The sequence below is a fragment of the Perna viridis genome, chromosome 6 (assembly GCF_037379345.1).
Source record: "Perna viridis isolate PV_CMFRI_1.1 ecotype Kerala chromosome 6, ASM3737934v1, whole genome shotgun sequence".
Classification (NCBI taxonomy): Eukaryota; Metazoa; Mollusca; class Bivalvia; order Mytilida; family Mytilidae; genus Perna; species Perna viridis.
The window spans coordinates 31,333,030-31,359,125 of record NC_142450.1 but is presented as its reverse complement, the minus strand read 5'-3'; the positions used below and the strand labels follow the sequence as shown (position 1 = coordinate 31,359,125).

At 31.4% G+C, this 26,096-nt stretch overlaps 1 protein-coding gene and 1 non-coding gene across 5 annotated transcripts in view; both read left to right on the top strand.

Moving 5' to 3' along the window:
- The first annotated feature begins 4,458 nt into the window (after positions 1–4,458).
- The window catches only part of LOC148614548 (transient receptor potential cation channel subfamily M member-like 2), a 56,018-nt gene continuing 34,380 nt past the window's right edge, over positions 4,459–26,096 (top strand). The window contains exons 1-11 of one of the 4 annotated variants that reach the window (XM_088588701.1): positions 4,460–4,671; positions 9,923–10,129; positions 11,237–11,343; positions 14,949–15,107; positions 16,837–17,298; positions 18,090–18,272; positions 19,297–19,518; positions 20,472–20,658; positions 21,720–21,921; positions 24,018–24,153; positions 25,122–25,215. In XM_088588701.1, the coding sequence (XP_088444827.1) occupies positions 14,985–15,107; positions 16,837–17,298; positions 18,090–18,272; positions 19,297–19,518; positions 20,472–20,658; positions 21,720–21,921; positions 24,018–24,153; positions 25,122–25,215 (1,609 nt within the window). In that variant the 5' untranslated portion in view covers positions 4,460–4,671; positions 9,923–10,129; positions 11,237–11,343; positions 14,949–14,984. Of the gene's footprint in view, positions 4,930–9,922; positions 10,130–11,236; positions 11,344–14,948; positions 15,108–16,836; positions 17,299–18,089; positions 18,273–19,296; positions 19,519–20,471; positions 20,659–21,719; positions 21,922–24,017; positions 24,154–25,121; positions 25,216–26,096 lie in introns of all 4 variants that reach the window. The other 3 variants (XM_088588698.1, XM_088588700.1, XM_088588699.1) reach the window with 3 other exon arrangements.
- On the top strand, positions 18,898–19,048 carry LOC148614549 (U12 minor spliceosomal RNA). The gene has a single exon (XR_015923927.1). It is a non-coding gene; the product is annotated as a U12 minor spliceosomal RNA (small nuclear RNA).

Genomic DNA, 26,096 nt, shown 5'->3' with positions numbered 1-26,096 from the left:
TTCGTTACCTTGATTATTCTTAAAAGCATTAGAAGTAATCTAAAAATTGTATTGTAGTTGATTTGTGCTGAATTATGTAAATGTATGATACTTATGCTTACATTTAGAGGTTGTTCAGATATCTTGTAAAAATATGCTTCGCCCAACAGAGCGTATTTTGAGGAAAGGTTTCGCCTAACTCCTGAAAATGATACAATATATTTTTATAATTTCATGAATACGCATTGTTTTTGTGCAAATAAGGAATAGAAACCGTCTTTAAATTGTATTGCAGTTGAGTTTAATGAGTGTGTAATAATTGGATACTTACGTTTTATATTCTAGCAGTTACAAAACCTTGTGAAACTATGTTTTGCCCAAAAGAGCACATTTTGAGTATTTGTTACTGGACGTTGAAGCCCTTATAAATGTTTAAAGTGTCAATAGACAAATTCACTTTACAAAAGTTACAAGCAAGAAAAATACATTTCTCAAAGGAGAGTTTACCAATAAAAAATGAATTATTATCATGCCTTTATAAAATTAAGATATATACTTATGTTTTTTTTTTACATGTTTTCAAATCTGTATTTTTCTAAGACGATATATATAATATTTACATTAAATATTAGGTATGATCTTCCTTTTTCCCGTATTTGTGACCGATCAGTGATCTATGCAGTTTGTTCGATTAGCTACGTCAGGAAAACCCTTGATTGTTGGGAACTAGTTTGAAATATTACACCGACTAATGCATTTTTTTAATTGCGTTTCAAAGTGATGATGCGTTTAAGATGGCCATATTGTATTCTGTCGCCATTTTGGAAAATTTTAATTTTCTATATTTTCCAAAAATAACTGGACATAAGATTTTTTTTTAAATAAAGTAATTAAAAAAAATAATGATAACATAATATAAATTTTAAAAAAAAACATAATTATTTGACACTTTTTCAAATAATTGATTATATACAAATGTCTGGTGGGCTATCCGTAGGACACTATCGATTCTAATTCAGATTCAATATTTTGTTATAGTCTCACCACTTGTATGACACTACATATGATATATTAAAACAACAAAACAATAGGGTTATAATATACAAGTGCCATTCTATAATCAAAATTTTGGGAGACTTTAAAACATATAATACAACTATACACATATTATAAAATACATTATTTTAAAGTATTTAAGAATATTAATAAGTATTCCTTCTACTTAAAATATTGAAGCAGGTTTGGGCAGTGTAATAATTATACTCATTCGATTTGAAGAGATAAATAAATTTTTCGTCATTAAAAAAAGGTTAAATTCAAAATTATCTCTACCGACTTCATTAAAAAAAGCAGATCTAAAATCTGAGTATGATAGACAAAACAATATAATATGTTTCTCATCTGCAATGCAAGAATTAGAACACTGAAAACAGATTCTTTCTTCTCATATTGACCAGTCTCAATCCTCAGTGGTGCAACGCAACACGTAAATTTGGCAAATGCACTTCTATATCTATAATTAACATTACATGTCAAATATTTCTCTGTCTCATAGGAGCATTTGAATAATTTATATGTACGTTGTTTTTACCAATGTCTTGGTCTAAAATTCTATTTTCCCAATCAGCTTTAAATCTGCCAAAAAGTAACATTTCTAAATTCACAATAGATCTTTTGCTTAAAATATTATTAATATTAATAAAATTATCATAATAACATTCCCGTAATTTTTCTGTTACTCTATAACACCAGTTTTCTTATTTATGTATAAACTCCATTGAAAATCTTTAAAATTTACTCCATCTCTATCCATAACAGTAAACCTTTACCACTGTCTTAATACTGATGTCCATTGTTTAGAGCATGGTGGCCTCCAGCCCATATCACCATTAACCGCATCGTTTGGTGTATATTTGCCAACACCCATAAAAAATCTGATAGCTCTGTTCTGGACAGCATTTATACAAGAAAAACTTCTTTTCTCCATATAGCTAACCGTAATTTATAATTGGCCAGATCAGAGCATCACAAAGTTTAGTAAGAGTAATCAAGGGAACCAAGGTTATAGTGGTAATCAAAAGAATGTAATCCAGGGACAAAGACCAGACATGGAAAACAGACATACACAACAAAAAACATAAAGTAACTAAAATCACACATACAAAGTAACAAAAGCAAATGAGCAACTCGGACTCCACTAAAAACTAGGAGCATGGACCAGGTGCACCGGTAGGGTAAGCGTAAGTAAAAGTGGAATACTGAAAGCAACCATTGTCTTTATTTGCTGTTCACAATAAATAAACTAAGCACTTTACTTGCTGACTTTACTACTGATTTGGCCATTTCATTATAACATAAATGTTGTGTAAATAAAAGACCTAAGTATTGGTAGCTTGATACCACCTCATTATATCCATCAATGATCTATTTGTCTTGGGAACTGATTGATTTCTAAAATGTACAATTTTTGTTTTTGTACATTGACCTGTAAATATTTCCTTTTACATCTACCATTCAATGTGTTTAACTGTAAATCATTCTCATTTTCAACAATTAAAACAATATCATCTGCATATAATAAAATGTTCAATTTACAATCACCAATATCAATACCAGTACCTAGAGTCTTTAGCTCTGTAACTATACTGTTTAATTTTTATATATACTAAACAAAATAGGAGATAATACACGCAACTGCATAATGCACACCCTTGCTTTAGTCCTGTATATACATTAAACCAATATGTCATGTAACTTTTTACAGCACATTCAATATGGTGATATATACCTTTTACTGCACATAATTTTTTTTGTACTTACCGGTATACCCAGATCATATAAATCTTGAAAAAGTAAATTTCTATTCACAGTCACCTGTGTTATATGCCTTTTTGAAATCTACAAAGGCAGCAGAAGTCGACAGCATTTTAAACTTTTAGTTTCTATGATAGATGTAAGTGTACTGACTTGATCTATAGTGTTTCTTTTCTTTCTAAACCCAATTTGTTCATTATGTAATTTATCATTGACCTCTAACCAAAATACCAGTCTTGCATTTACATGTACTATGCTGCAATATAATTTATATGCACAAGGTGCCAATGTGATACCTTTATAAGACTTAGGGTCCTTATGGTCGGACGTCGAACACTTTGGGATTGGTGTTATTAAACATTTGCTCCATGATGATGATACAGTCGAATATTTGATTTATTATTTTACAAAAAAAAAACTAAACTTAGTCGAGTATTTTCCCGCCAATTATCTCCCCTTGAAAGAAACTCGTGTATTTTTGCCATTTAAAGTTTTATGTCAAAACAATTCTTAAACGTACCTTAGAGATATTGTTTAAATTAGAACGTTTATTCATTTTATTTATTGATCTTTTTTATGTTAAGGGAACAACCATTTGATTGTTAGGGGGGCTTTAGGGTCAAATTTTCTATCCTGCCTGTTTAATTTATATTTTTTTTCTTCGGAGCTAAGCACCAAAAGATTTTTAAAAAAAATAAACAAAAACTATCAGGGCAATAATAGATTTTACCTTTTCATTTTTTTCTTATGGCCTGCCCTGGCTTTTTATTTCTGGAAAATTTCAAGCCTGCCTTTTTATTTCAAATTTTATCCTAGTCCCTCGTAAAAATTAAATGGTAGTTCCCTAAAACGTTGCAGCTACTTACAAATTTAAGCAATCACGTTTAACAAACACGCCAGCATTTTTTTCTAAAACAAAATCCAATACGCACAATTCGTTCAAGTAAATCACCGCTGATTGACTACATCATAGTAACAAAAATTTTAAATCGCGTGATTCGAACATAAACTTTTCTTGCATAATAGAAACATCTTTTTGTTATATGTTTCACTGGTCAACACACGTTAAGTGATTTATATTTCCCTATATGATATAGTTTATGATGCGCCAGTGACTTAGTAACGAATCTCGACAAAAGACATCATAAAAACTTCGATATTTGTATACTTTACATGGTGCTTCTCCTTACAAGTGATATAGAACTGTGCCAAGCTCTAGATCTCTTTCTTCATACAATATGTATACATGATTTGTGGATTTAATCAGCTAATGCAAACTAACCGGCCAAGCTGGCCACATGGTTAAATGTAAACAAATACACGTTTTTCTCTCACGAAGAGGACGACTGTCCGTTTATTCTTTTGTTAAAGTCCAGAGGAAAGGATTAAAAGTTAAGGCTCTGGGAATTTCAGTTGACTCTTTTATTGATTATTTTCTGAAGTCGATTTCAGTGGATTTTTTGTGTAGTATGGTGTAAAATGTTGTGACAAATCAAATACTGGGATTTTCATATCGTTGCATATTTTATTTCCATTTTTCATTTTGAAAGGACCATTGCAATATAACAACATTGATGGTAAGTGGTATTTATTTATATCTTACGTAACTGGTTACCGTTATTGATCAGCATCTGTTTTACGTAATAATTAAATGTAAATAGTGAACAGAAGAGGTGCTATGAAAAAAAATCGAACATTTTTGTTATATACTTGCACGTATATAAATTCTTTGTTTAAGAATGGTCTCTCTGAAATTGAAGTTCAACAAAGTTCAAATTACGCATGCAGTGCAACGGGTTCAAGCAACTGTTCAAGGTCACAAATCACTGAACAGATGAACAACAACCTATTCAGAAATTAAAAAAGCGACAGTCCAAAGTTTGCTTCGTTTCTTTAATTAATTTATTAGTATTTAAAATGTTAACAAGAACCCTTCATCAGTTATGTTCTCTTGCACCCAATCATTTGCTCTGCATTTTGTATGATTACTGTGTGCGTCCGGGTGGGGGTGGATATAAGGTACTTTATGGAAGAGATAACTGTCTTTTTGCAATTGTGTGGCAGTCATTTGATTAAGACACAGTAAATTACTGTGAATGACAGTACTTCTTTGATATGAATAACTGAATTAAAATGGTAAGCTGCTTTCAGTGTTCAAAAAGTATTTGGTGTCTATTAATTTCTTGCTACAATTATGCACAAAAACCTGGTCTGATCTATATGTGCAATGAAAGGTATTTTTCATTACATGTATTCTATGACATTTTTACTGATTTGAACTTGAAAAGGGGGATACATATACAAGCACATGTACACATGCATTAGTTCGTAAATTAGTATACATACATGTACATGTTCATATTAACTTACAAATGCTGCAGACCCTCACTGTCTACTCAGAGATTGTAGACCAGCTGTAAAGACAATGTAATTAGCTGGTCAGTAATGCTCATCATAATAACAAATTTTGTAATTAATCTGTCTAGCTTTATTAGTTACGATATGTATCTGTAATTATCTTTGGCAGTATTTATGATATAAGTTACACATTTGATGGCTTGTTGATTTAATCAGGTGTTTTTTTTTCAACAACAATACATGTTACTTGGTCATAATCCACCTACATTGTAATAAGTCCAATTTGAAGGTCTAATGCTGAGAATTTTATTGAAGCAAAAATGCACTTGAACTTGAACTTTGAACTTTCACAAACATAGTTTGAAAAACAATTTTTAATTTGTATGAAATAACTATACAGGGTTCGACATTAACGGTTGCCCGATTGCCCGGGGCAAGTAAATCGCCGGTCTGGGCAAGTAAAAACGACATCAAAGTTGCCCGACTGGGCAAGTGAAAAAAATATGTGCCCAAATTACATTATTTCTGATCATCGCAGCTCTAAAACATCGAAAATTACTTCTGTATAGTTCGCCGTTCTTCCCGACCTTGCTGACCTAGATTATTATTGGATAGTTTTCTGATTTTCCCTTTGCCAAAAATAGATCGTATGATATTAATGTCGACCAATCGGTGCGTCCAATTGTACATCTATTTTCGTTATCCAATTGAACATCGCGATTTATTTATGGAATTTCTTACTTTGGAAAACTGTAAGAAATCTGTATCGAAGACTTCGAAAATATGAGAGAAAAAGAGAAATAAAATTCTAATGAAGATAGTTATTGTTGTCAATTTGTTAAACTAAAGATGTGAAATAAAAACTCCTCACATGAATACTTGTAATTTCTTTGCTTCTTGTTTTACCCCTTATTCCCGCAAAAAATATGACGGCTTTTCGATTTATTTGCCTTGCAATTAATCAGTTCTCCCCAAGTGTTGAGGGAGTAAGCATGGCCAAAGTTCCGGGCAAGTATTTCAATATTTCGGGCAAGTGAATCACATATGTCACTTGCCCGACTGGACAAGTGAATATAAAAGTTAACGTCGAACCCTGCTATAGAACAAAACAGTGTAGTAAAAAAACCTTTCCTATATTCTTGAAGTTTATGATCATGTTCTGTGACAGTCTGTTGACCTCAAAATTGTTCTTTAATTGTTAATGTAAGGTCAAAGATCTTTTGATACACTATACAAAAATGTGTGAAAAAAAGTTATCATACATGTAGCTAGAAACACTCCTGTTGTAAACATGTATTCTTACTACCATTTTGAAAAATTATACGGTAATTCCTTATTTGTTAACATTATTTGAAACTGAAGCAAATCTGGAGTGATGGCTAAAAATAGTGAATGATTCTTAAAAAAGGAAATACAATATTACAAATACATGTAAGAATGAGTCACAAAATTGGTTGTATGAGAGACAGACAACACTGACTTAAAATGTGTTGTAAACATTTAATTTTGGAAGGTTTTCTCTTCATTGTTCTCAAAACATTATATAGGCTGTGAATGTTTATTACATTGTGAATAGGAGTGGTTACAAAGGTCAATATTTCCTCAAACCTTGACCTTAGATTAAATATCTTTATAAAGACCAATAGATAACAATGAATTACTATTGTGAAAATGAATTAAATGATCATAAAGGGACATTAACTATACTCTGATAGTATATTGGTTCTTTTGTCCAGGAGGTTATCAAATCTAGGACTTAGTAACCTGAATTTTTGAAACTAATCATAAATTTTAAGAATAAAAATTGAAAATTTTAAAACTATAAAGATTGTAATTATAAAAAATGTATCTACAGAAGTAGGCTGTTACCCTTTTTAAAACTAGTAAGTATAAAAAATTATTTTTTTTATAAAAAACAAAATTGAAACAAATATATTATATTTACCACCAAATTCTCTTCAAAGCTAGATTTAATGACTACTTATGATAGAACTTGCACATTTGATGACAAATTGGATGATTTGTTTGAAAAATATAATGTAATAGAGAATGTTTACATAGTACATGCACACTGCAGTCTCAATCAATATCACATCTTTGTAAAATATGTACTATGTATGATACAAATGATTTTATTTCCTGTTTTGTTGGAAATTTTTGTTAATACTGCGCAAAATCCCTCCCCCTTTTAAAAATTTCTGGATTGACCAATGCACACCATAATAACTTTCTTGACTATTAATGGACTCATATAACCAGCTTAACCAACTTCTTTCATTTCTGATTCAATTGGTTTTGAGATTCTCTGATAAAGTTGATTTTTGAAATAGAGATTTAGTCTAGAATTAACATACATGTACCGGTATATAAATAATGGTGTTTAAAATGATTAGAAATGTGTATATTGAAGTAATATGTCAATTGTTACTTCAACATGTCATGACCAAATTTTAGATATAAAGGATCAATTTTACACATACATGTACTGTTTTAAGAGATATAGTGGCCTAGTGATTGAGCATTCAACTTTAAAGTTATAAATGCAACCGCTATAAGTTTTTGAAAATTCACTAAACAAACTTTCAAACTTTTCTCCATCCGAGAACCTAGCAACTGATGGACCTGGGTTGACAAACAGAATAGCTCTACCAAGCTTTTATTTCAGCAACATACCTCAGAATCTTGTAAGAGGCTGTTCATGTAAAAAAATCAGGCAGATTCTATGATATGAGTGAAACAGGGTAAATTTTTAGACCACTGATTATTTTTTTTGTTCTAATGTAATGTATATGCATGTACCATATGTATGTCAAAAACTATTAAGTTTTGTTTGAATCCACAATGGGTGGCTCAGAAAATGATTTTTAAGTTCCTTAACCAAGTAGCAAAATTTTGCTCAAATTTTAGACTTATCTCCCCTTTTCTATGAATTCCAATGCTTTCTATGTAATTTATTTCTCTTCAATCGTTGCAGTTTAGAAAAAAAAACAATGTTCAACTGAAAAAGGGTATGAAATAGGTGAAAATTTTTTGAAAACAAGATTTGTCATGTGCAACCCACTGTTTGGTTTTTGGACACCCTCTTAAAAGTCAAGAAGCTGAAACAAGAAAAATATGTAGAGTAATACATAAATAAAATATTTATTTCCTGCTTGAAATCTGAAATGTAAACCAATTAGTCTTGATTCTATTGTGAGGTACATGTATATAGGTGGTTTTATACAGTTTATTATTTCTGACTAGTTTAATTAACTGTAATATAAACAGGTATGCTAACCAAAATTTGTACTGAAGTGTCTATCTTAATATCATGATAATACATGTATAGATAAACCACACATAGCCTAGTACATGTATAAATGTCATTCTTCTAACTTTGATCAAAGGAACAATTATCACCTCACACCTAGTATATACTGAGGGTTAGGACGAGGTCAATCATAAAACTGCTGTTTTGATGGATTTGATAATAACTTTTATTGCACTATGTAAATTTTGATTTGGTGTTTTTGAGTGTGTTTTTAGTTGCACCATTGTTCTTATAAAACCTTGATGTAGGTGTTAATGTATGTATTGGGTTGTATATGTCAGGTAGGTCTTGTCAGTCCAGAAAAGTTGATAAATTATTGCCCAAAATAACATAAAAGTTTTTAAATTAGTTTCTTTTGTTTCATTGTAAGGCCAAAATAAAAAAAAATCATAGATTCTCATCTCCTTCTGACCAGATTTTTACCCTCCCCAATATATTTTATATTGATTTTTTTTATTGCCCAATTTAGGCAGATTTCTTTCATAATGACAGCATTTTCATTAAAATTGATAAAATTATAGAAAATAAGATTTGCCCACCCCTCTAAAATTTGAACAAACCTTGATGGAAGTCTAGAACTTTTCTTTTATCATGGCTTAATCCAAAGCTTGGATGAAGTCTCTTTGAAATTTTCTTTCAGATCCCCATACCTGAACTTTTTGGTACGTTGTACAATTTTTTATGGTTAAAAAGGATCAATCACTGTTTTTTTTGGCATGGAAGGGTTAGTGAATGACTAGGATAAAATTTGTAATAAGAGGGAAGAACCAGGCCTATGGTAGAAAAGAATACCATTTAATCTTGTTACCAATTTCTTGTAATGGTCAATAATAGATTAGAAAAGTGGTAGTACCATAAAAAGTCTTGGGGGATAAAATGTGTGTTATTCTTACCCCTACTTATTCAATTAAATGTTTGCAACACAAATGCTTTGGTTATCTGATTTGATTATATTTTTTAAATTAAAAAAAACGTTTATACATGTTGGAAACCACTTGTACATTATCTAATATAAAGTGGGTACTATATTTTCAGTTTTTTTCCTGTCCTTTACTGAGATATTATCAAACTTCTAGAACCATTAAATATACCTTGGTATAAAAACAGGAGATGTTAATTACGGACAATTTTTGAAATGGTGACTCCACTGTGGAAAGTTGAGACACTGTAACTCCACTCAAAATATCTTCACTGTGGAGAGTGGAGAAATTAAAATTTGTGTTGACAGTAGTATATTGGTGGTGTCTACTATATTCTTCATACGGTCTCATTTTCCTTCCACAGCTTTTTCAGTGGCAATAGCTGATGGCAATATTATATCATAAATAGTATGCTGTTCATGAGGATGTTGTTAATAACATCAGAATTTTTGCAAATTTCTCCCGCTAGATTATTCCCATGGCTGTTTGTTTATGGACTCCCCTGTACAGCGTGATAAGCAGCATTGCTTTACTTTTTTAGGAAGAAGTAAAGGAAGAGGAACTAGGGTTATTACAGCACTCTGTCTGCAATGGTATTGATGAGAATAAACACCATGAAGATCTTCCACAACCTGTTCATGAGCTGGATGAGGTCGTTCCAGGGTTTAACAGACAAGTTTCTATCTTTGGGAAAAATGCCGCAGGACATTCAATTAATCACACCTCAACAAAACCACAGTCCATAGCAGTACGTTTATTTTTTAACCTCAAATGTAGATTTAAAGGCAAAATCATAAGAACTTTTGAGTTTGATTTAAATGTGATACAGGGATACCAGTTCAAACTGAACACTGAAAACCTTAACTGAACACTGGATAACCTGTAAACCTGTCTAAACTGAACACTGAATAACCTGAAAACCTGTCTAAACCAGGTTCATTGTACTTTATAAAGCCTATCATATCAGTTAAATTAACCTTGAACACCTGTCTAAACTGAACATATTACAAATTACAAAGGTGTTCAGTTTATACAGGTTTCACAGTAATGACTTTTGTGGCAATGACTGTCAGCAGAACTAAGTTGTAGCCAGAGACTACGCATCCAAATCTGAATTGGTATGGCAAGAATGACGCCTTGCCAAGGGGTTCTCAGAGCAGTCTTAAAATACAATAGTTTTCAAATTTTTGAAAATAATAAGAAAAATTATTGGTATGGTGCTAGCCTTACTTGCTGCACAAGGTGTTATGCCCCTGAAAGCATATAGACTATACTTGGTATAAAATAACTTAAATTATTTCTATTAGGAAGTCTGTTAAGACATAATGAATGTGTATGTAATTTATGATAAATAAATCTCTCAAGTTTACCATGGCCAGTAATAAGTCATCTCCCTTTTGTACTAATATCAATCATACTAATGATATTATGTAGACAGTAACCTGCAACTTGAACTTTTCTTGTCCTTTGTAACCCAGCTGTTTAGATGAGAAATTATTTAATTATTAACTCTTTATGCTCCTGGAAGATCTGTTAGCACATGTTATATAGTTGTATCTGATTAAGTTAAAATAGGACTCTTCTTTCTATCTACATGACATGATGTACATTTTGTACCTTAGGAAAGTAAAAACGTGGTGATAACTTTCCTCTGTTAAGTGTCAGTAATGGTAGCTATGAAATTTAGAGTCTACAATCTCAAGTTGGCTATCTGGAACTTGAAATTTAGTATTTACTTACCCTGAGTTTTTAACAATTCCTTAAAATGATAATGTACCCTGTTCCAAACTTACTTATTTCATTTTTTGTGAGACCATGAAGTATTTTAGAAGAACTTTTTTCTGTGATGTTGTAGGGACAGAACAGCTATATTGGTCCTATATATATGGCTACTCAGAAGCATGAACAGCTCACAATCTGTTATAAGTGATATATTTCAGAAATGATGTATGTAGTCAGAAAGTGAGTGTTTGGATTTTTAACACAAATGCAAAGTGAATTTTATAGAGATTCTAGCATATTCCTGTTGGTCAAGACATCAGTCGTCAATTTCATAAAAAGTTGTGAGTGTGAAATTGATTGTAAGTTATGACTTCACAATGCTATTTTAGGTTGTGACGTTATTACTTACGATCAACTTTCACTTACGACTTTTTGTGAAATCGACACCAGCAACATAGCAGTGCATTATCAACCAAATCATATGTTATGAAGTACAAATAGATCCATTCCTAATAGGCAAAGTCTAAAATAAATTGTAGGAGTCATTTATGTCCATTTTGATATCAAAAGATCCCAATATTGTTATTTTTAGTGATATTTTTTTGTGAATTTTTCATGACTTGGAAGATAGGCAAAAATGATTCCAACACAAAAAAAACAGGGACTGGTTTCATAGAGAATTAAATATTTTTTTCAAACTTACACATATGTATTTATGTTGAATATCTATTTTTATGTTATCCAGATTTCAAAGGGCTGCGATCACACCACTTAAAGTACTTTATGACAACAGACTAGCCGGCTTTCAATATACATGTATTTCAGTTAGGGATCAGGGGCGGATCCAGGATTTCAGGTTTGGGGGTGGTGTAGTAGAATTAAAAGCCAACCTATCAAGACAAGAAACTTTTTTGGGGAGTAGATTTTGTGAAAAAAAAAAATATTTTGTGCATAATTCTTTTCACCCAAATTAAGTAGGGGTATACAGCAAGTCTGCCCTCTCCCCTGTATGATCTCTGCCTTGGGGATAGTAATAGCAACTAGTTTTTAGAATCTTTAATTTTTTATCTTTTGTTTTTTTTCTAAGGTTTTCATGGGTGGCTGGTCAAGGTATATAATACTTGGTAAGGTAGATCTGTAACAATTGTGGTCAAAGAAAAGAGATTAAAACAGTATTATTGCAAATATTCACAGTATCCAAATGCCCTAGGTCCTCTTCTATTATATCATGAACCTATGGTCCAAAAGGACTATTATCCTGTAATTACAAACCAGGAGGAGACCATTATTGCTTTGAAGTGTTGATTTTAACATTAGAATATTGTATACATTTACATGTTGTTGTCTAAAATTTAGGACAAGATGTATTGAAGTATAGACAAGTACAACATATGTTATCAATGCTGTTAAACACTTTGATGTTTTACATACCACTTACAAGGTTAAAGTAGCAGGTGCTTGGCAGATTTGTGGAATTATTGAAGGATTTGTAAGCTTTGTTAGCCTAATGCCACTAGGGTAATAAGTCCTGACCTTCATGTTAGTTCCTAATCTGGATTAAAGATTTATGCTTTATAGTTCGGAATTAATTAGTTATGTTTTGTTTTTAAACAAAGCAATACTTTATCCCAATACCTTGCACATGTAGTACTTTTATTAAAGTGCATTACTTACATGTATATTTTAGATTAGTCATCAAATTCAAAAAATGAGAATTAAGTTCATAAACTGGTTCACTGGCACAGCATTTTACTCTTAGATGGATTTGAATAGTAATTACAGGTTGAGTGTTTTCAGTACTATGACATTATTATTCTTTGTTGTTGTTCCACAATGCATTTTATCATTACCAGTAAATTTGGTAAAATTTTATCACAATGAAAGATTGCTTTCTTCAAGGTCATCATATAAATCAGATTTAATACAGCTCTACAAAAATAATTAATACTGTAATAAATGCACTCTTTTTACATCTGTTAATTTACATAAATCTTTTGTTTTATCAGTGGTGGATCCAGTGTTTTAGGTAAGGGAGGGGGAGGGCAACAAAAATTTCTTGACTGGATCACCGGTGAGAATCTTGGAGTGAGTGTTTTTCATGATTTAACACACACAATTTTTCACAATTTTTTTCTAAGGGTGGGGTGGGGGGGGTGATGGGATGGGGTCTGAGCCCCCTGGATCCGCCACTATTATTTATATATCACTGTATCCGTTTAAGATCTTCATGAATTGGAAATATATTTTTTTTCTTTTTTCACTTATGTAAAAGTTCTAAAGTATACAGTGTTCATATATATATACATGTACATGTACTTGTAAAGTCAAAGTTAAATTTGAGGTATAGATTATTTGTAAGATATTTATTACAATGTTACTTTAATATTTAAAGAATCATGGCCATTTTTTCATCATTTCATTTTTTAAAGGAAAGAAATGCCCTTGAGATAATTGGTGACTTCAGTTTGTTGAACTTAAATTTAATCCAAAATGGAGAAAAAACCAAGGTCAATTGTCCAAACTAAACCACTTTTTAAGCAAACAAACTTTAACCAAACATCTAACAACTGGTTAAAAGCAAGTGAAGAAATTATAGCCTTTTTTTTTATCTCTATGTCTAAATAACTGCTTCTGTCATTTTTTAGTAAGTGCCATCAAGTCTGAAGTACATGACGCATATCCATATATTTTCTATTCAATGCCGACTTTCATTGTCATGTCATTCTCTTCATCTAGTTACTTTTATAATTTCTATTCAATAAATGTTTCCTTCTGACGTAACAGATGCACTCTTCCAGGACCACACAGTTAGATTTATATGTGTATATGTTATAGTATTGAAATATATTACATAAATGATAGTACCAGATGTACTGGATTGTCAAGGGGGATCTTTGGGCAGAAAACACTGCCAGGAACATTCAAGTTGCATATACATGTATCAGATATAGGGGTTACCACTTTACCAGGCTGTTGTCCTTGTTTCATAGCATGTTCTTGTCATCATCACAATTTTTAGTAACTTATATTTTGCATGAATTATGATTGTTTGTACTGTCAACACTGCTTTATATGGGGCTCTGTAATTTGGAAATAAAATCATCATCTTAGAAACCATGTTTTTTTTCATAACAACCTTGTTATTTTTAAATTTTTGCATTTGATAAAATGTAAAAGCGAGAGTATTATTTCAGTGAAATGAAAATGTATTTTCTTTGACTATTTCATTTCTTGAGAAAAGTGTGTCTAAAAATTTATGAGAGTTTTTGTAAATACGATATGATTATGTCAAATTTGATGGACTGAAGTTGCATTTTTAATTTGTAATTTATTATTGCTATTTTTGATCGTAGTGAAATACTGAAGTATTTTTATATCATAAGGATTTTATCTCGAATTTCTATGATCACCACTTTCACTTGTTTATAAAAGTGCTAGAATCTGTAAGAATCGGGCAAAATTGAATAGTAATGAATCATACTCATTTGTGGGTTTATGGCCTAATGAAAACAAATTAAAAGTTTATGTATCTTAGGAGTGTCAGAGGATGCAGAAAAGCATGTTCAAAATTACAATAGAGTGAAAGGAAAAAAAGAGAGTTATCTCTCTTTGAGAATAGAAAATTTGATGATGAATTCATAAAAATTATACCTTGCAATGCTGACACTTAAATAAGAAATGACTGTCATTTTTGCATTTCAGATAACATTTTGAATAAGATAAACTTGTGTGTTTTCACCAATTGCCTGTTTCTTGCAAAGAATAGCTTTTAAAATGATTAAAACATCACAAGTGACAATTATTTACGTATTTCCTTAAAGTAGTTTTTAGCTCTATGATTACAGGAAGAACATGAAATAGGATGTCAGAGAACCAAGTCTATGTACAGTCCTAAAATTGGGTACAGACCCAGCCAGAGATTCCATTCCAGTCCAGTAACTGTGCCTTCAAGTCCACCAAAGAGTGAAGAACTGTCTACCAGTCCACATGTTCAGGCTTTACAAGTAAGACAGCACCCATTTGTTTTTAATGGGGCTAAGGTCATGTTTTAATTAAAAAAGTTAAATCCATTAACATTTCAGGGATAAGCTATAATTATATCAAGGAATAGGTTTCTAGTCTGTATGAGAACTAAATTGTTGCAACTTAATTTAACTGAAAGAGTTTAGCTCGAAGTCCCACTCATTTCCAATGACATCTCCAGAAAAGCTTTAGAACTGAAAAAAAAATGTTTATTAATTTATTACTTTCAGAAAATTGAGATTTAGAAGTCTTATTTTCTGTCACAACTCAAATTACTGTGAGAGTTAAAATCCTCTGATACTTTTCCTCTGGACTGTACCAGGTCCATTGCAGTAGTTTATGAAACTTAGAAGTACCGGTACAACCTCAAATAATGTGGATTAGTTGTAACAAAGTTGAAATTTGCCATTCATTTACCCTGGAAACAAACAAAAATTGAAAATAGAAAAGTAATGATATTTCATGCTTCCTCATTATTTTCAAAAAGAAAACAGAAATTTTCCCTAGTCATTAGGGACAAATTTGACATTGTCAATGGCAACTCATACAATGTTATAAGCACCATGGTAATTAGTATAGAGATAATCATTAACCTCTTTTCTTGTTGTTGCTGAACCATTTTATCAGATAAATAAATGTAATCAATGAAGATTATCACACATATCATTTTGACATTATATATATATACCTTTTGGAATATTTAGGGTATACATTGTCTGTCTTTCTGTCTGTCAACTTATTGGTTTATCCATGCGTCTTTTTTTTGTAACAGTTTTCTATTCAGCTACTTGTCACAGCTAATTAATATTTTGACAATTGTACGTCTTCATAGGTATGCCATACTGTGGGATTTGAGTTCCTCTTGTGACAACAACTTGGTGTATTTTTTGCCATGTGGTTTTAATAACATAACATAGCATGACATATCTTTTATTCCAGGAGCTCACAAGGAGCAAGAAGAGCTTTACATCAATGAAAAAAAGAACATAAGTGATAGATTATGACACTATGAAAGAACAAATAAAAATTGTTTTAACAGTTTCCCCCTGCAACCTCTCATCATTATCACTTGCTAATGTTTGAAACTCAAATTATAATTTTCAACCATTTTTATGGTGTTCAGAAATGAACATTTAGTAATAAGAACTTATTTTCATTTCTGATACAGCAATGCTTTTTTTTTACTTTTTTAAGGAAACAAATGCCCTTCAGATAACTGGTGACTTAAATTTAACCCAAAATGGAGAAAAAACCCTGGTCAATTCTCCAAAATAAAGCACTGTTCAAGCAAGCAAACTTAAACCAAACACCTGACAAATTGTTCTAAGCAAGTAGAGACATTTAAGCTATTTTTTCACTGGGTCGATACCGCTGCTGGTGGACCTGAGGTCCCCAAGGGTATTTACCAACCCAGTAGTCAGACTTGTCTGACCCCGAATTATATCATATTTTATCTACCCTATTTATAAAATCTTGCAGTATTCCATATTTAAAAATACATAAAACACTGAGTAATAATTACATTTAGTAATAAGAACTAATTTTCATTTCTGATACATCATGCTTTTTTATTGATTTATTGCACAAGATGTTTTCTACTCTATACACAACTCATGTACATGTAAGGAGCAAAATGTTAAGTTTTTGATAATATTTCTCCAAACAGAGAAGAAAATCAAGCTGATTTAATTTTCAATGAATTTTTTTCAGCATTTATTTGACCAAGGAGCTGCTGATTCACATTATCATGAAAATGGTGTCCTGCCACAAAAGTTGACTCCTATCAATGGGATCCTGTCCTCATCTCCTACCTCAAGTCAAGGAGGCAAGAAAAATGTTCATGATAGCTCACCTCTTGAAACTCCAATTCAGCATTCATCAACTCAGGAAAGTATGGAGGAGATTGAAGAGGAAGAGAGTAATGATGCCCATAGTGTCTTACCCAAGGTGACCTTCAGCAATGTTGTAAAGAGAGAGATCAGTAATGACAGTACTGCTGACTCAGATGTGTCATTCTTCCTAAATAAGGAGGTTGATGAAGTTCAAAGGACAGTTATGTCTCTTGGTGATCTCTCCATAGACACACAAGACAGTGAAACTAATTACTGGAACTCTCCATTTGTAACAGGAAATCTCAAGTTTACTCGTAAATCACTGGATGAAGTACAAGATGTAAGATTTTATTTTACTCTAAGTCATGTATTTCATATTAAATAGAATGTTATAGTATACATAAACTTTGATAAAAAATTTCTTCTTTCCTTTTAATATAGTTCTGTATAAAATAATCAGGATGTCATACTGCTTGTTCTAGGATGTAATGTCCACGCTTGGCCCTACGGTTGAGTGTTTGTAATTTGTACTCGTAGTAGATTGTACCTTATGGAGCTCTTGAAATTGTTTGAAACAGGACCGAAGATGGTGTCAGAATTTTAAAGAGAGCGTCCACATAAAATCTAGGCAGTGGATGGCACATGACAAAATTTGTTTTCGTAAAATTTTGATCTATTTTATTTTGCAAATGCACCCTTTCTCAAAGTTGAATGTTAAGTTTAGATTAACTGCAATGGTTAAAGAGAAATGAATTGAAATTCATGGAAAAAAGGAAATAACTCTTTCATTTTGTGCAAAATTTGGTTGCTTTCTTAGGAAAATGTAAAATCATTTTCTGAACTATCCATTATTGATCTAAAAGAAAATCTTTGTATTATTGTGCATATATATGATATAAACTTTACATTGGAACAAAAAAATCTGTGGAATAAAATTTACCATGTACCATCCATATCATAGGAACTGCCTGGTTTCTACATGGACAGTCTTAAAAAAGTTCAAGAGATAAACTTATCTCTGATAAATCTGAAGGGGAATACAATTTTTAAAAAGAACATCTCTCAAAGCAATTAATATTGGTAGATTATTGTACAAAATGCTCAGTTACTATTATTTATTTTTGATTCTAGCTGAAGAGGCATTATGTTGTGGTTCCATATGACATTACTCCTTATGAACTGACCTATTTCATGGAAAGGTATTGGAACATGAGAAGTCCAAAGATTGTGTTATCCATCATATCCGGTATGAGACATGAGAAAATATGGAAACATTCTAGATTAAGGACACAGTTCAAGAAAGGTTTAATAAGGGTATGTATTTTTTGAAGCCTAATTTTTGGATTGTTCTTATTTATTTAACTATAAGGCTGTGTAAAGCTAAATGAGAATGAGAAATATATTTATGTTGGTTTATTTAGATTGTTTCGAAGTTTTAATGCTTTGTTCTATCTTTATATATCTACAATAGTGTCCATTGATTTTAAAGTTTGAACTTTATTATTCCCAGTAGCAAATATAATTATGCAATAAACTATTCGCTAAAAATCATTCAGATAGTTAAAATTTTATCCATTTCTTCTATCTTTCAATAAATTTTTGCATTAGCTATAAGGTTTGGGATTTATTACTCCCTTTGGCTCTTATCATATTTTAAACTTTACTAAGGGAGATAATTCAATATACTTAGGAATGAATGTCAGACTGAGTTCAGACTTCGTTAACGTAATCAGTGAAGTTATATATATTTGAAAAACATGTATAGAATTGAGTTTTATGCAGGAAAATATATATTCAATCTTTCCTTTTCACATAAACAACTTATTTGTCTCCCTTTAAGATATATCATAATTTATTTGCAAATTATTTTGTATCAGTAAACCATATTTTTACCTTTGTAAATATAAATTTAAATACCATTTTTTACTGTTTCATTCTTATGCCTTAAACTAATGAGTAAGGAAAATAATGAGCCTGGGTGGCTACAGGCTCCCTAGTAACATCTAGGAAAAATTTCTGCAAGGGTACAGGTCGCCCCCATGGTGACCCGCCTACTTTTGCGGGATGCCTGGGTTGCAGTGATCTGCCTGAACCCTATACTTAAATAAGAAAAGTTGATAAATGAACTTTTGATAAGGTCTGTTTCCAAAGATATGCTGTGAGTTTTTCATTTATGTCTGTTAGTTTCAACCACTCTCCTAAGAGGATACAAAACATCGTCAATATTTATTCAGATATGTTACTGTATAGAAGTGTTATTTTTACTATCTTTGATGTTTTGTCCCTCCACCTAAAGTTACAGTTTTGCTAAAGTTACCTGCCATTTTGTTTTATACAGGCAGCCAATGCAACAGAAATGTGGATAACGACTAATGGTGTAGACGATGGTGTAGCTAGTCTGGTAGGGGAGGCCATCCATGAGGAAAAGATTGTTAGGACAAATAGTAAAATCAATCTGAATCAGCTACGTTCAGATACTTTTAAAAGATTACACAAGTTGACTGTCATTGGGATCCTTCCAAAAAGTAAAATTGTTTATCAACATCTCCTGGATGGATCAGTAAGTTTTTATTGCTATATTAATGGTTTGACGAATGTAATTTTGATGTAGTTGATTGTCCACACAGATAGTAGTAACATTAATTTTTCATAAAGTCCAATTTTATTACTCATAAAATTCAAAGAGCATTTGATTAATTTAAGATGATAAAAGAAAAAGCATTCTTAAGATTTTTTGAAGTAGTTTTAATCTGCTCTATACTTCAGCATTTAAAATATTGTAATAAAAAGCTTCCTTTAAGATAGATTCTCCTTCAGGTAGTAGTAATTAACCAGTAAATTATTTTTCCTCTTGAGACAGTTAAATTGTAAATTTCAATTTTTGAGCATTTGTGAGCATGTTAAAATCTAATTTGTACAATCAAGAGAAAATATTATTCTATAGAAAGACTTGGCTGAAGAAGAATTAGTTTTCCTATAATGCTGATAAAAAAACAGGAAGCATTGAATGACGAGAAAGTGCCATCTGTTATGGTTCACTGTCAGATCAGCTAAAAAATATTGTGCATATTTATCACTTCCTTAGAATGGGGAAAAAAAATAACTGATGACATAGCCATGGAAAGCAGGCTTGAGTCAATTAAAAATAAAGAAAATCTGCCTGTGTAAGGCACTGGAATTAATCAATTTATAAAAATAAAGCCCTTCTGTACCTCAAAACTTTCATTTTTATTCTACACATTGTTTTATATTTGTGTTTTGAACATGCTGATGTTCTGGTTTGCTAATAATAGCATACTGAATATTTGTTTTTTTCTTATTCCTTAGCTATATGCGTAAATTCCTTGCTTTACTGTAAACAAGGAAGTTTTCACTAAATTTTGAAGAAGTTAAGATGTCTGAGTGCCAAATTTTCCGTATGTGAAATATTTGACCCAGCGAAATGCAAAACATAGCACTTTGCAAAGATGTCTTAATGTATTCAGATCTTACACTAATTTTCATTCATTCAAGGAAGGTGTGAAAGTGACTAATGAAGGAGTCAAACCTGGTAAAGATAGGTATGAGTTAAATGCTGACCACACTCACTTTGTATTGGTGGATACAAATGAGGAAGAGAGTTATGTGGAATTCAGATCTAATTTTGAGAAACAGCTTGAAGTTCAGCTTGGGAAACCTAGACGCTACAGGAGGTTTATGAGTAAGATAATTTTTTAGACACAGATTTAACAGTGTTCCTAAAAAATACCATGCATATATGAATGTAAATTGGTTGAAAAAATATCTGTTTTCTTTCATATTGGAGAGGGATCATCTTTTTATTTTTCAAAATGACTATTTGGAAAATGGAAATCCTTGTCGTGATAATTTTTCTTCAAAAAGGGTACCAGTCATTTTAAAGTGTATTTGCTCTTACCCATTTCTGCTCCAGTTATGCTGTGTGAATTTTAGCTTGGCATGACTTTTTTTATAAATTGACTGAATCGAGACATAAAAGATTTACATGTATTTGATACTATCATACCTGTTAACCTTCCTTTATTTTGAGGGAGACTCCAACAATTGAGCTGTCTCCCACTATGAGGGTGTCTCCTGCACGGGAGGCAAAAAACTTCAACTTTAAAAGATTTCTCAAGAATTATGTAGCTGTCATGGAAAGTATAATAAAATCCCTCCTACAAGGCCATATTAAAATGAACAAGTGCATATACATTCACTAAAATGTGAATTATTTTTGAAAATTTCTTTGAATAAAATTATTGTTTTGGTTTCCTTTTCATTTTGTTTTTTTAATTTATATCTTATAGTTTTCATGCAAACAGATTTGTCACACAAAGTCCCCAACATAAAATAGTTGAATTTAAATGTAGCAGATCTCCCACTGACCCATTCTCCAAGGTATAATGTATTTATATTTTGTAATTGTATACTTGTATTTTTGTTACTTCTAATGAAACAGGGAAATTTGTACAAGGTTTATCATACTGTATGGCAGCCTATTTTGTCAGATGCAAAATTTGACAGTTTTGAAGCAATAAGGTATACGAAAAATTTCGGCATTTCTAATGTTGCCATATGCTGAGTTGTGCACTAAGTACTCAGCTCAGCTCAGCTGTTCTTTTATGAAAAATAGCCTGAAAACCAAGAAATTAGCTTTAAATGGTCCAACTAAAGGGTGAATAATATACCCAATAAATGTAAAAGAGATCCATTTTAAGTGTTGAAAATGTTTACATGTTTTTCATTCCCCCTTTTATTCAGCATCAGATGATGATGATGGAGGAGAGATAATTGAACCAAAAAATCAGACAATACCTGTTGTGGGATTGTTGATACATGGAATTCCTGCCAAAATTGATCTAATTTTATTCTATCTGCGCAAAAAAATGCCTGTAGTAGTTGTTAAAGGATCAGGAGGGTGTGCTGATTTGTTGGCGTTTGCCTTTGAAGAAATTCAAGATCGGTAAGTAATTCTAAGGTTTACATACATTTTTGGTATTTGCAGCATTTATGTATGCCTGTTTTTTTGACAGATGTGCCATGATTAACTGCTCTCAGTTTGATATGCCTTAACTCATAAGATGCCCTTTTTAGATTTTAGTACACTGATATTTTTTGTATAAATTTTAGATTTAAAGGCATCAATGGCACATATATAATGGATGAGTGCATCATGTTCTGGAGCCTGGCCTTTAATTTGCATCAGCAATGCCTTCTGTCTTAATCTTGATCTATGTTTGAATGACATTGAATTTAAAATGTAAATGTGTAGCAATTTTGTTTAAATATAATGAGGATAGGTATGATTAATATGTCAAAGAGACAACAACCCCACTGGGATGAAAATGTCGGCGCAAGGCCACCCATTGATCATTAATGAACAACGAGGAAACCCTCATTTCAGTAGGCAGGCTGTAGCTGGCCCCCAAAATATTATTATACACAGGTACAGCAATAGAGTGTCCCCATGTATATTCAAGTAACATAAAAATAAACTAAAGTTGAAAACGAAACAAGACATACAGAGGCCAGAAATTCCTGATTTAGGGCAGGCGCACAAAGTGCAGTAGGGATAAAGTACTTTGGCATGATTACAATCTTCCCCCTTTAAAATCTTTATAAAACATTTCCAAGAGTTAAGTTTTTATATTATGAAATCCCACACATGTTTCCTACTACTAACTATCTGTAGTTACTCATGCATGGAGAAAACATACAGAGCTAGGTTCTGTATTTTATATTATGATTTTCAGTAGGATTTTTGCTTTAAGGACAATCTTTTTTTTTTCTCAATATTTTCTTCTTTCTGAGTTATTAGGCTGTAAAGTTGGGCAATACATTTAAGGTGGGGGGGGGAGAGTAGCTGTATGAAGTGTTTCAATAAACATTTTTATTTATTTTAATATTTGCTATGGTTTATTATATTATTTTTGGTTTAATTTTGTTCGTTTTTGTTAGTCATGAACACAGTCTGTAAGTTAGAATTGTTTTACATATTTTACCCACTAGTGGATTCTCCTTTGTAAATAATCTATTTTGTCTACTTACCCTTTGTAGATTAATACATTATTAACATAACGTTCTCTGTATTTTAAAATCCCTCCCTAGACATGTTTAACAAGAAATCCCTCTGTGACACATTTCAAGTCTGAATTTTGTTTTTTTTTTAGCAAATGAAATCACTGTACTATTGGGATTAATAAAAGAATGGTAATTGCAGTGGTAAAAAATTAATGTTTTTGATTTGTCTGTCAGTCTGTCATAACATGTTGTTGCCTCCATTTTAGAACGATTTCCTTCAAACTTTGGTGAATGATTAGTAGCAATAAAAACATAAATGTAATTGATTTTCGCGAAAAATTGACCACTTTTTGAGTGTAGGGACTGAATTTGTCTAAAGAGTGCAAATGTGGGCATATGGGTATTGTGAGCATACTCACTACGGTTTTTTTATTGTATATGGTTAGCATTTCTAATTGTCAATCAGTTTTTTAGGCATTTCTACTTTCACAGTCTTAGATTTTGGAGTGAAACTGTGTAAGGAACCTGTCAACCATAACTTTCAAAACTTTGCCTTGGTTCTTTAAGCTCAATGTGTTTATATTCATGAAGTTCATCAAGCAAACAATGTTCTGATATTCTTTTAAGTAGCTTAAAGGTTGTTTTCTTTGAAGTTTTTGAAGAGAATGCATTAAAGATTTCTCCTTCTGAATGGTAGATTTTTTTATGCTTGGTTTGTAAGCATGTGCTGTATGGCTTGCTAAACTCAGGTAATAGGAGTCTTGTGCATACCAGTGACGGTCAGGTTGTCTACCATACAAAAATTCATAGTAATTCATGAAAATATTGAAAACAACAAATGATTAGCATTTCCAGTTGTCAAACTTGTTTGCTGACCTACAATTATCATGAGACATTTCTACTCCCCCACCTTCCCTTCTCCCCCAGTAAAATTGATGACTGGTTTATAATCTTTGCTAGCAGGAAGTCAAACCATAAACAGTCAATCAATCTTTGCTAACAAGCCTTATGGTAAAAACAATGTTATTATGTGTTTAGTTCAGAAGATACTCACTTGAGGTCCGAACTGCTTAAGATGATTATGCAATATTTCCCAGAAGACTTTAAAGACAACGACTTTCACCGTAATGCCTTCAGAGATAAAGTAATAGAATGTGCTAGTCTAGCTAAGGAGGTAATGTTTATAACTCTTTACAAAAGGCACACAAAGTACAGTCAAATCTATCTTAAGTGACTGTCTGAGGTATTGTAAAATCATGGTCTCATAAATATTGACCAAAAAAAGATAATACCAAGGGTCAGCATGGTGATGATTCCAATACATCTAAATACAAAAACTTAAGGTGAACTCATGAAATAGTGAAATAGAGACAATTTACATACACAATGTAGCGAACAGAATAAAAAAAGATTACACATAAAAACTCCTATGACAGATGGACTTTATTTATGTTCCTTGTGTAGAACAATTCACACTGTGAAATAAAATTTGTAATTTCACTCTCTGACTTTCTCCTGCTAAAACATCTTAACATGAATATCAATTTGCTGATCACAAAATTTGAAATTTATGTTGAAAATAGCAAATAATTATGGAGAAATTTTTTATTATGATAAATAAGGTGAATAACCAAAATATAATTACTCATGCCAATTTGAAGATATAACTTGTGTGTGGAAGTTTTGCACACTCGTTAAATCTAGACATTCTTCGACATCATGATTTGGTTATTTACTCTTTCTAATTAATTATCCTATTAATATTCCATATTAAAAAAAAAACATTTCTACAACCTACAAAATTGATACACATAAATCAGATACAAATACCATTTCTTGTTTAAATTGTCAGATCACAAATGTCTTGTACACAATGCAGTGATTTTATAAAAAGATGAGAAATATTCCAAATAGTGCTGATCTAATGACCATTGTAATAAACATGCACTTCACACAAAGGAATATTTGTGATTAAATATGAAGCAAAATTTGGGATCTTCATAAATTTTTGCCTTTTCATTTTGTAATGTCATTGATCTAGATGATGAAATTCAATAATACAATTTTTGTTAGGAATTGACATTTAAAAAAAAATTATATTTGATATTAAAAATATTTAAGTTACTTTCTTACACTTTGCAGGATGACAGAACTTTTATGACTATAATCAACCCTCAAGGCACAGATGGGAACCTTGCTGACTTAGATAAATATCTTCTTAAAGCTCTATTAAAAAGTAAGTAGAATTTAAGTAATATGAGTAAGGTACAGCCTACAACTGAGTTTCAAACTTATATACATTTTTCTTACATTCGTAAAATCATTGAAAAAAAGGAATGTACCTGAAAGGGGCGAGATAGGATAGGTAAACGGTTGTCCAGGTGAGATAGGATAGGTAAACGGTTGTCCATTTAAAAAAAAATGATAATCCAGCAAACCATATCTAGATACTGTAAATAATCTTTTTTTTCTTTGTTTTTGAATTGCATATTTTAATTTTAAACCAATTTTAAAGCTACTTTCACTTTGAATTCACTTCCCTGATCCATATCAGCAACCTTGTCTGATACCAATTCCAGTTTGACTAAAAGTCTATTGTTAGCCTTGCATGTGTTGCTTGGTGTGAATGTTTTGTCTCTGTGATATTTTCAGAACAGATTATATTTGCTTTAATCACATTAAGACATGTTACATGAAAACAAATCTCAGATAATTGCTTTAAGATGATTTTGATTTAATTTGATTAAGGAAGGCAAGTTGTAATCAACTAAGATATTAAGGTTACAAAAATCTATAAAAAAATCTTTAAAAAGTGTGGAAATGAAAACTGAGTGCGTTCAATAAAACTCTCTCAATTGTCATTACAGCTTATCCACCATCCTATGGACAGTCTCAATAGCTATATGTATCTGTACATGTAACTGGTTGACATTGTTTGATTCAGTAATTCTGGTGGATATGGTCTTTGGTCAGCTAATTTCTTTCCATTGGCACTACTTTTTGACCCTTTTGTCACTTTTAATAAGGATCTTATCAACTTAGTACCTTTCTTATATAAACAACAGATGTATTGTGTGTTCAGAAGAATTCTGGTTGTTATCAGGAACATGATAAAGA